This window comes from Carcharhinus amblyrhynchos, chromosome 21 (assembly GCF_965287045.1).
Source record: "Carcharhinus amblyrhynchos chromosome 21, sCarAmb.v2.hapA, whole genome shotgun sequence".
Classification (NCBI taxonomy): Eukaryota; Metazoa; Chordata; class Chondrichthyes; order Carcharhiniformes; family Carcharhinidae; genus Carcharhinus; species Carcharhinus amblyrhynchos.
The window spans coordinates 4,891,674-4,903,730 of record NC_137344.1 but is presented as its reverse complement, the minus strand read 5'-3'; the positions used below and the strand labels follow the sequence as shown (position 1 = coordinate 4,903,730).

The 12,057-nt window shown below is 43.1% G+C and overlaps 1 protein-coding gene across 1 annotated transcript in view; it reads right to left on the bottom strand.

Moving 5' to 3' along the window:
- The window catches only part of LOC145356575 (sodium-coupled monocarboxylate transporter 1-like), an 81,259-nt gene that overhangs the window by 18,465 nt on the left and 50,737 nt on the right, over positions 1-12,057 (bottom strand). The window contains exons 12-14 of the mRNA XM_080209350.1: positions 8,519-8,589; positions 7,957-8,043; positions 2,227-2,429 (exon numbers count right to left, since the gene is read on the bottom strand). Coding sequence (XP_080065476.1) covers positions 2,227-2,429; positions 7,957-8,043; positions 8,519-8,589 — 361 coding nt within the window. The remainder of the gene's footprint in view (positions 1-2,226; positions 2,430-7,956; positions 8,044-8,518; positions 8,590-12,057) is intronic.

The following is a 12,057-nucleotide window of genomic DNA, read 5'->3' as shown; positions in this document are numbered from 1 at the left end:
GCCACACAAGTTCGCCAGATTCTCTATTTCTTTCCTGTACTCTGTCTTGTCATCGTTTGAAATCCGATCCACTACTGTGGTGTCATCAGCAAACTTGAAAATCAAGTTGGAGGGGAATTTGGCCACACAGTCATAGGTGTATATTAAGGGGTTGAGGACACAGCTTTGTGGGGCGCTGGTGTTGAGGATGATTGTGGAGGAGGTGTTGTTGCCTATTCTTACTGATTATGGTCTATGGGTTAGAAAACATGTGCTGTACTATTCTTTGTTTGAACAGCTAGGTCCACTCAGGTGTTAGTATATTGGTTTCTGAATGGTGACCTTCTCACTACCAATGTTGAATTGTCAGACTGAGTACGGAGCTGAGCAGAATCTCCCAGATTACACCTGCCAGTGGCCTGGAGAATCAGGGCTCTGATATGAGTGGAAGGGATGTTTACACTGCACTCAGCCATCCTAAGGGGCAGGATGCGTGTCATCTAGAGAGAGAAGGCAGAGGAAGGAACTGATCCCTAGGCCACGGAGTTTGGAGGTGAGTTTCATAGGAGTAATGGTGTTGAAGGCTGATAGTCAATAAATTAGGAGTCTGACATAGGTATCTTTGTTCCTCAAGGGAGCTGGGGGTTGGGGGCTCTGGCTGGAGTGGAGGGTTCAGGTCAGGGTTTCCCCAGAAGGTAGGTCACAGTATTTCTCTACAGTCTTAAGTCTGCTTTCTTTCAGGTTTAATAACCTGTTATAACCCACAGCACAGCTACAGCCTGTCTGCCCTAAAGTCCTCCCAAAGGACAGGGCCATTCCGCAGTTTGTCTCTCTGAGAAGCATTTCAAACCTCTGAAGTTTCAAAAAGCAGTGTTGGATCACTGTTGCAGTCTGCTTGCATTAGATCCTTTGTCGACGTTAGTCACTTCCACTCGCTTGAAATTTCAAAAGGCAGATAGGTTTCACTTTGCCACCAGCATGAAAAATATTTGCTTCTTTTCAATTTCACTTCCAATTAACTTTTATGAGCGTCAGTGATTTAGGCAGCTGTTGCCAGCTTCAAAGGACCTATTGAGTTTGAATGTGTTTCACGCGCCTTTAACTCTTAAGAGATTCCTCAAATGCACACCTGAGGCCTGGTTCAACTCAGTATTGTTTCAATGGGGTTTTTTTCAGTCTTGATTAGGGGAGAACTGTCTGGCTTGCTTGAGAGGTTTTTCTCCCTTTCAACAATCAGAGTCTTTTTCCCAGGTTCTACATCAATCACTCGGGAACATAGTTAAAAGTGAGAGGGGGAAAATTTAAAAGAGATGTAAGGGGCAAGTTTTTCACACAAAGGATGGTGAATGCCTGGAATGCACTGTCGGAGGAGGCAGTGGAGGCAGATTCTACAACAATGTTCAAGAGGCATCTGGATAGATACATGAATAGGCAGGAAATAGAGGGATATGAACCACATAGAGGGAAGAAAATACTAGATTAGAGAGGTGTCTGTGTTGGCACAGACTTGGTGGGGTGAAGGGCTTGTTCCTGTGCTGTAATATTCTTTGTTCAAACAGCTAGGTCCACTCAGGTGTTAGTATATTGGTTTCTGAATGGTGACCTTCTCACTGCCAATGTTGAATTGTCAGACTGAGTACAGAGCTGAGCAGAATCTCCCAGATTACACCTGCCAGTGACCTGGAGAATCAGGGCTCTGATATGAGTGGAAGGGATGTTTACACTGCACTCAGCCATCCTAAGGGGCAGGATGCGTGTCATTTAGAGAGAGAAGGCAGGACATTAAGCTTTAGGATGGGGTGGGAGAGATGGTAAGAGAACATAGCTACCACCATAGGATTTTCAGTCATGCCTGGGTGTCTTAAGTGTAAAGGCACGACAACAATAAAAATCAAATTTATTCGGCATGACCACCCTCTGATGAAACCATGTTGATTCTCCCTGATCAAGCTTTGCCTCTTCAAGTGGAGATAGATGCTCTCCTTCAGAAGTTTCTACAAATTTCCAGCTCCTGTTTTGATAATTTAGTTCTTTAAGCTCTGGAGCTGATGAATACGCACTGTTTACTGAATAAATCATGGAGATGTGAAATTTTATCAGTTAAATTTCAGCTTGGCTTCCTATTGAGAAGCACTGATAACATCTTGGTATGTCAGTGAGATAAACGTGGCTATCAAACACATGGACAAATGTAAAATTACAGATGAAATTGCAATAACACAGTCTGATGTTAATTGAATGACTTACCTTTCTTCCTGCTTTGCAGTTGTTATGGTGGTTAGCAGTGATGTGACATTCATTGGGGTTGAGGTGGTGGAATTTACCTCCGGACAACCTGATGTTGATGTTGCAAGTAACCTTGTAAATTTATCACTGGGTGGATAGATCTGAGCAGCAATTCCTACCCACATGGAAAGGGCCAATCCAACGAAGAAACCGACAAATGCACCCTGGCACAGATTAAACAAGTAAGAAAACGATTAATTCTTGTCAGGTACTTTGCACAGCACAACAGGAAGTGTTATTTGCATCAATGAAGCACGTTCATCCAGCAGTAAGGATACTCTAGTAGTAAGCAATAAAAGAACTAATTTCACAAAGTAAATCCAAGTGAAGGTTTAATAAAGAAACTTCATTACACCACCACTTGGCCCATGTCCTGGGCCACACATTCTCTCCCCTCCCCACCCCACCCCACCCCCTCCCCTCTGCCCCCCCACCCCGTCCCCTCCCCTCCGCCCCCCCCAACCCCACCCCCTCCAGTCTCCATCTGCTTTTTATTTATGCCAGGTCAGCTGAGCACACCATTTTGCTATTGGTTATATTGTCTACCAGGTCAGCTGACCCTCACAGTATGCCATCATTGGTTACATTGTAAGAGATTCCCCTTTTCCTTTTTAAATTAATTTAAGGCAACCATCTTCCAGTATTCTCAATGATCAAAATATCAAAAAAAAAACTAGATTCCCTACTTTAATTTCTGACTTTAACCTGTTAATTACCTTCTTTTCAAATTTGTCCAATAGGAAATCATCAACGTGCATCACGAAAACCCCTTCCACTTTTAACCAGACAGAGCCAGTTTTCAGCAACAGAGGAATACCAAACCTCGATGCATCATTTAACCAGTACACACATTAGTTCAGTTTCCAAACTGTCCGTACATAGTAACCGCTTCTTTGGATGGCTTCAAAAAATTTTTCTCTGAAATGTTTACTCCTGCAGAAATACTGCTTTGTTATATATCAACTTACATTCCCAATTATTAGATGCTAGAACAGTGAAAAAAAAAATTCAATGTCACTTTCCCCACTGTAGGTGAATCATCACTAATGTCTCTCCCCTCCAAGTGTTCCTCATACCTACAGGCTCCTAATCTGGCTTTTGCTTTCATAGAATAGAATCCCTATAGTGCAGAAGGAGGCCATTCGGCCCACTGAACCTGCACCAACCACAATCCCACCCAGGCCCTATTCCTGTAACCCCACATATCTACCCTAGTAATCCCCTGGTCAATTTAACATGGCCAATCAACCTAACCCGCACATGTTTGGACTGTGGGAGGAAACCAGAGCACCCAGAGGAAACCCATGCAGACACAGGGAGAACGTGCAAACTCCGCACAGATAGTGACCCAAGCCGGGAATTGAACCCAGGTTCTTGGTGCTGTGAGGCAGCAGTGCTAACCACTGTGCTGCCCACGTTATAAGCCTTGCAAAACCTTCTCTGTGCAAAGCCACCAATGGAACAGAGCAGGCTGCCCTTATTCAAATAAATTATAAACTATAAATAACTTATAACTTAGTTATTAATAAATAAATTATTCAAATAAATACTTAATACCACAAAAAGTTTCACATAATCATGTCAAGCGCTGTGACCTGCAGGGCTAAGGCCCAATTGCTGGAAACTGGGATTAGGCAGGGTGGCTCATTTTTTGGCCGGTGCAGACACAATGAGCCAAGCGGTCTCTTTCTGCGTTGTAAATTTTCTATGATCTAACTGGTATGTGTTCCAATGATGTCTTTCAAGGATGTAAAGGCAAGAATTTTTCAAAGAACCACTGAGAACTCCTCCCAACATGACTTCCTTGGAGACAAAAGATTTGCCTACAAACTATTCCCGACTGAAGTCCAAACGTCCAACCAAATAAGAGGTATCGTGTGGGTCTGGATATTGTCATATAGTTCAAACTACAAAAACGGAAATGTGATTTATGCTGACTCAAGTCCTAGAATTTCAGCATAATGATTTTAGCATTTAACACTAGGTCATTTGCTGTGAGTATTTTTTGACAGATCATGAAAATAAGATCATTTAATTGAAAAACAGGCATGATCTTTAATTCTTGCTCACATTTTTTTGGAAGTTATGATCTCTCATAAATCTGTTTGTTAAATAGCTGTCTTCTATCAAAAGGAATCACAAGTTGCTTAATCAAGGTGATGCATTTTGGTAGATCGAACCAGGGCAGGACTTACTCAGTTAATGGTACGGCATTGGGGAAATATAAGAGCAAAGAGATCTAGGGCTACAGGTTCATAGCTCCTTGAAAGTGGAGTCACAAGTGGGCAGAATGGTGAAGAAGGCATTCGGCATGCTTGGTTTTATTGGTCAGAACATTGAATACAGGAGTTGGGATGTCTTGTTGAAGTTGTACAAGATATTGGTAAGGCCACACTTGGAATACTGAACAATTCTGGTCACCCTATTATAGAAAGGATGTTATTAAAGTAGAAAGAGTACAGAAAAGATTTATTATGATGCTACCGGAGCTTGATGGTTTGAGTTGTAAGGCGAGGCTGGATAGACTGGGACTTTTTTCCTCTGGAGTGTCAGAGGCTTAGGAGTGATCCTACAGAAGTCTATAAAATAATGAGGGGCATAGATCAGCTAGTTAGTCAACATCTTTTCCCAAAGGTATGGGAATCTAAAACTAGAGGGCATAGGTTTAAGATGAGAGGGGAGAGATATAAAAGAGTCCAGAGGGGCAATTATTTCACTCAGAGGGTGGTAAATGTCTGAAATGAACTGCCCGAGGTAGTAGTAGAGGCGGGTACAATTTTGTCTTTTAAAAAGCATTTCGACAATTACATAGTTAAAAAGGCTTTAGAAGGATATGGGCTAAATGTGGGCAATTGGGACTAGCTTAATGGTTCAAAAAAGGGGCATCATGGACAAGTTGGGCTGAAGGGCCTGTTTCTATGCTGTAAACCTCTTTGACTCTAATGCATAGTGATACAAACCCAGCAAACCATGCTATAATTGAGAAGGTCTTTGAAAATCAACAATGCACTTAGAATCATAGAAATCATAGAAACCCACAGAAAGAGACCATTCGGTCGTCGAGTCTGCACCGAACACAATCCCACCCAGGCCCTACCCCCATATCCCTACACATTTACCCACTAATCCCTCTAACCTACACATCTCAGGACACTAAGGGGCAATTTAAGCATGGCCAATCAACCTAACCTGCACACCTTTGGACTGTGGGAAGAAACCGGAGAACCCGGAGGAAACCCATGCAGACACAAGGAGAAAGTGCAAACTCCACACAAACAGTGACCCGAGCTGGGAATCGAACCCAGGTCCCTGGAGCTGTGAAGCAGCAGTGCTAACCACTGTGCTACCGTGCTACTTAGATCTAGACCATCCACAACACACTGTTTTTTCAACATAATGATCTGGAGCAGGCCCTATCCTAAGCAAACCAATGGCTCTTCTTTAGTGCCAACTTCATCCATGTAGCATATCAAACCTGGGTTACCTTCTGCGTAAGCACAATTAAAGTGGACTTTTAACCACAAGAGGCTGAAATGCAGTCACTCTGTTCTACCTGTGGAAGTATGACACATTGGGTTGTAAGTACATTTATATTTGTTGCCACAGACTATGAGCCTGATTTTATCATTGCTTCAAACCCATTTTCAGGCACAAATTGGTAAAGTCGGGGGTGAGGCGATTAGTGCGATTGTGCCTGCAGCTGTACAGATGCCCGCTTTATCAAGGCCCGAAAATTAATAGGAGAGGTCCGCTGCCACCCTGTGGGCAATCGGTGGAGGGCAAGGGGGGCAGGGGGTCGCAATCGGTTTGGGTAGTGGGACGGGTGGGTGGATAAGGGGAACAGTTATGTTCTGGAGATGGCATGATATCTGTGGGGGCCATCGCTCCCACTTTTCACTCCCAGGCCGCTTTACCCGCTTTTTGTGGCCTGGGATCAATGTGACAGGGGCGTGTTTTTTCAAATTTTTTTCTCACTGCACATGCACAGTTCAAAGATCCAATCGGAGCTGCAGCATTTCAGGCGTGATAAGCCCCACAATTCAGACCCGTGACATAGACGCGGGACATAGATAAGCTGCAGAGCTGGGCTGAGAGGTGGCAAATGGAGTTTAATGTGGAAAAGTGTGAGGTGATTCACTTTGGTAAGAGTAACAGGAGTACAGAATATAGGGCTAATGGAAGGACTCTTAGTAGTGTTGACGAGCAGAGAGATCTCGGGGTATATGTGCATAGCTCCCTGAAAGTTGGCACCGAGGTTGATAAGGTTGTTAAGAAGACGTACGGTGTGTTAGCTTTTATTGGTAGAGGGATTGAATTTCGGAGCCGTGAGGTCACGTTGCAACTGTACAGAACTCTGGTGCGGCCGCATTATTGCGTACAGTTCTGGTCGCCGCATTATAAGAAAGATGTGGAGGCATTGGAAAGAGTGCAGAGGAGGTTTACCAGGATGTTGCCTGGTATGGTGGGAAGGTCTTATGAGGAAAGGCTGAGGGACTTGAGGTTATTTTCATTAGAGAGAAGAAGGTTAAGAGATGACTTAATATAGGCATACAAGATGATCAGAGGGTTAGATAGGGTGGATAGTGAGAGCCTTTTTCCTCGGATGGTGATGGCTAACACGAGGGGACATAGCGTTAAATTAAGGGGTGGTAATTATAGAACGGATGTCAGAGGTAGGTTCTTTACTCAGAGGATAGTAAGGGCATGGGAATGCCCTGCCTGCAGCAGTTGTGGACTCACCAACTTTAAGGGCGTTCAAATGGTCAGTGGATAGGCATATGGATAGCATTGGAATAGTTTAGGTTAGAGGGTCATTAGATTGGTTCCACTGGTCAGCGCAACATCGAGGGCCTGCACTGCGCTGTAATGTTCTATGATTTTTTTCAGCTAAGTGCGTGTGGGGGCACCTGAGAGCAGTTTTCCAAGTCAGATCTGAATTGCGCTCAGATTCAGCACTTAGAATCAAAATGGTAAAATTGGGCCCTATGTCTCAAATTGAAGAGATGGGATTATTGAGAAGTCTGTAAATGCGCAACACCAATCCTGATACACTTTCCCCGCTGAAAATAAAATTAGGGAAAAGTAGTTCTTTAGGTGTCCAAATTAATGTCATTGTCCTGTCCTTAGTACAATCTAGAATCCTTTCTGGGGTATCCATTGATCTCATATCAGCCTTTAGCTATTAAGAAGACTAATAGGAACATGCTGGACATAATTCCTGTGGTAGCCTGCGAACAACACCGGACATTTCATTTTCATTTTCGGGTAAGAGAAGTCATCCACCATCTGTCCACTCCAACAGTACATACTTGACCATTTTATACAGGATAGAATCAAACCAAAGCAAGGTTCCACTTCAAATTAAATTCCAGTCTGCAGCTTTGCTCTCTTGAAAATCAGAATTTTGAACTCTACACATTTCTTTGTTCACCATTAACATTAGCAATATTAGTTCATATTCCTGAATCATTTCTGAGAACCAAACTTAAAAATTCACCTGACTAATGCAGCACATTGAGTTCAGAGTCCTGATGAAAAGCTAAAAAGAATGCTGACAATAATTGGCATCCATGGTACTGCTTATATGTAACCCAAGTGCATGTTTTCTAATAATAAAATATGTTTTCAATAATAAAATAATATGCATTTAAAATTTGTTTCTGCATGGTTTTTCTCAATATATGATTATACCTTGCTATTGCTCTTCGGAAACAATGCTGCTAAAGTGAATACGCCCAGTATTGGTCCTTGAATTATTCCTGCAATACTTAGTGCAGCCTGAGGATAATGGCAAAAGAAAGTATAATTACATTCAGTATCACACTTGCTATATTCATAAGTGAAATGAAACATATTTTCATCACTAAAATGAGCAATCAAATTGAGGTATTCACGATGATAATAAGTACGGATAAAGTAGATGTGGAGTGGATGCTTTTGCTAGGTGAGGCATTCTAGGACAAGAATGTCTTCGGATAAGTGGTAGCAAATTTAAAACAGAGTTGAGAAGAAACTACTCCCAAAGGGTGGTGAATCTGTGGAATGCCAGTACAGTGAAAGGAGGAGTTAGACAGATTTTTAATTGATAATGGGTTGAAGTGTTAGGAGGAGAAGGAGCATATCAGCCATGATCGAATGGCAGAGCAGACTCGATGGGCCAAATGGCCTAATTCTGCTGCTATCTCTTATGAATTTATAAAATACACTGTCACAACTCTCCAAACATTTTGAAATAACGATCAAATGCATTTACCTGAATTACATTTCCTTGTAAGAGAGAGGCTACCACAGCCATGCCTATTGTTGTAAGTCCAAATATCATAGCTACATATGATCAGAGAAAATAGATTAATCAAAGCAAAATGAAAACTCTTAACTTCCATTTATAAAACAACTATTTAAAAATATTTTTTACAACGTAAGAAACATAAAAAAAAGTAGGCCATTTGACTTCTTGAAGTTTGTTCCACCATTCAATAAGATGTCTGATCTTCTATTTCCTCTACACCTTCCCGTATTATTTGCATATCCAGATTCCCTGAATTTCCAAAAATCTGTGGCTCTCTGATTTAAATTTACTCATTGATGGAGGTTCCATAGCTCTCTGTGGTGAAAAATCTAAAGGTTTACAAACATCAGCAAGAAGAATTTCCCTCATTTCAGTCCTAAATGCTGAGACTATGGCACTTAGTTCTAGGCTCCCCAGCTATCTTCCTAATATCAAACCTTTCAAGTCCATGAAGAATTTGATATGTTTCAATTAGATCATCTCATTCTTACAAACGCCAGGTGATATGTTCTATACAATCTCTCTGAAAAGGACAACGTTCTCATCGCAGGAATCAAACCAGTGTACCCTTGTTTTATGCTGCAGTGTTCCTTTGGTTAGTAAACCAAACTGTGCACAGTATCAAAGATAATGGCAGGCATTTTATCATCTTGCCCATGACGGGAATCGGAGTGGGTGAGGGGCAGACCCCGGAAAGGTCTTTTGACCCCAGTCAGGATTTTACAGTTTTGGGACGAGCAAGGTCATAAAATCCCAGCCCTTTGGTGTAGTTATTGGATCATATCAGCCTTTGAACATTATAACACGAGTTCCTCATGGCAGTGCCCTAGGCATAACATGTACATCAGGATGACATGGATGCAGGAGGTGATGTGTCAATAGTGTGGAAGTTCTCCTCCAGTATGGTAGACATGTAAGACTTGCCAAGAATGTTGAATTAGTTCTTCTGCTTGTTTTTTAAATTCATTTTACGGGATGTGGGCCTCACTGGCTATTGCAACATTTATTGCCCATCCCTCACTGCTTTTCATAAGGTGTTAGTGAGCTGCCTTCTTGAACGGCTGTATTTCCTGAGGTGTAGGTACACCTCCATTCACCTGACGAAGGGGCAAACCCTGAAAGCTTGTGAGTTTACTATCAAATAAATTGGTTGGACTTAAACCTGGTGTTATCAGACTTCTTACTGTGTAGGTACACCCACAGAGCTGTTGAGGAGGGAATTCCAGTATTTTGATCCAGCGGCAGTGAAGGCGTTATATTTCCAAGTCAGGATAAGGAATGACTTGGGGGGGCTGGTTTCCAGGTTGTAATATTCCCAGGCATCTGTTACACTTGCCCTTCCAGATGGTAATGGTTGTGGGGTTTGGAAGGTGCTGCCTAAGGAACCTTGGTGAGTTCTTGCAGTGTATCTTGTAGATAATGAAAACGACTGCCACTGTTCATCAATGGTGGTGGAAGTGAGTGTTGTGGAAATGATAGCAATCCAGTGGGCTGCTTTGTCATGGATGATGTCTGAAATAGCCCCTCACAGGTCAGTGTCCCTTCACCAGATTCCCTTTATTTACAAACTGTATTCTATTCAGCGGGTGCTTCTGGTCCATAGTCAGAATCCAGAGTACCAGGAGACCTGACACTCCCAGTGTTAAACACAGATGAGATTCCATGATTGGCTAAGCAATTATGACCTCAATCGGGGAATTCATGCTCCAAGAATCCAACCTCCAATGCCTCGTTGAAGTCATTACACCCCTCCTCCCCTAAGTCTTGAGGAATCTTGCCAGTTCATGCACCTCACTCAATGTTTCAGCGCTGAGTCCAGATCCTCCAACTCGGCATCCGACATGGGAGGAGTGTATCTAACAGGTGCCTGTCTCTTATGACACAAACACTGGAGTTCTGGTTCGCCCCTTCCTTGGATGGCAGAGGAATAGCCACAGTTTCATCTGCAGTGTCCATTTTGGAGTCCGAGGTGCTAACTGTAGGTGACAGAGAGGCGGGGCTGGCCAGTCCAAGAGGACACTCCTTGGTTCTTGGCCCGCTGGGCAGTGTTGACTCTGGGACAGATTGTGATTTCGACTCCTGCACCCGGCCCAGATGTTTTTTCAGGATGGCCTCACCCATGCATATTCTGTAGGATGCAGGACCTGTCCAGGACTCAACTGTTCCAGGTAACCATGTGAGACAATTTGCATACTTCTTTCCCCAGCCTTTTTCAATGGTCTCTGATTGTTTCTCACAGCTACTATTGTCGTGGCCTCTGCACATCGGGTTAGCACTAACTCTTTTAGTGAGACGCATCACAGGTTAGCACTAACTCTTTTCTGGTGTTATAATGTGCTAACATTCGCCAATGGCAGCTATTGCTTTATTTTTATAAAAGCCAGCTCTTGACGGGCAGACCATTCGCAAGCTGGACCCATTTTTAGCAATTGATGTAGCAGAACCAAGATGGAAGCTCGTTTGGTATGAGTTTTCCATAGGGCCTCACCGGTCTTCAAAATGCCCAAAGCTCCTGGATTGAGGTGGGAGCCGATGCATCTTTAATTGCCCACACCCAGTTCTCCAAAGGATATAGACCTGACTTGTCCACTTTATGACGCAGATAGATCACTTGAGGTAACAGAAAGATGCATTTCTCCCTCCTTAATTACATGCCAGCTCTTCAAAAATGACTAAGTACTTCCTCCACGTTCTGCAGATGATTTGTCTTTGTTCTGCCTGTAATGAGAACATCATCCAGGTAAATGGTCACCTGAGATAAACCTTGTACTATGTTCTCCGGAAAATCAAGCAGGCTGACGATACCCCAAAAGGTAAGCTTGTGTATTGAAAGAGGCCCTTTAGAGTATTGATGGTGGAATATGTCTGTGACTTCAATCAGGGAATGCATACTCCAAGAGGCCTCATGAACCTCACTGAAGTTATTACAGTGTCGAGCTTCTTGAGTGTTGTTGGAGCTGCATTCATCCACTCCTGACTTGCGCCTTGTAGCTGGTAGACAGGCTTTGGAGGATCAGAAGATGAGTGACTTAAAGAGTCATAGAAGTTTACAGTATGGAAACAGGCCCTTTGGTCCAACTTGTCCATGTCACCCAGTTTTGACATTAAGCTAGTCCCAATTGCCCGCACTTGGCCCATGTCCTTTTGTGGCTGTCTTACCCATGTAATTTCAAAAATGGTTTCTAAAAGACAAAATTATACCCACTTCTACTATTACCTCTGGCAGCTCATTCCAGACACCCACCACACTCTGTGGGAAAAATTGCCCCTCTGAACCCTTTTGTATCTCTCCCCTCTCACCTTAAGTCCATGCCCAGCTTTAGATTCCCTGAACATCATAAGTGGAGATATTCACTGATGATTGCAGAGTTCAATACCGTTCGTGAATCCTCAGTCAACCCCTGCACACAGCAAGACCCGGACAGCATGCAAATTTGGATTGATATTGGCAATTAACATTCACATCACTCAATTGGCAGGCATAAGACCAAAAGACCATAAGA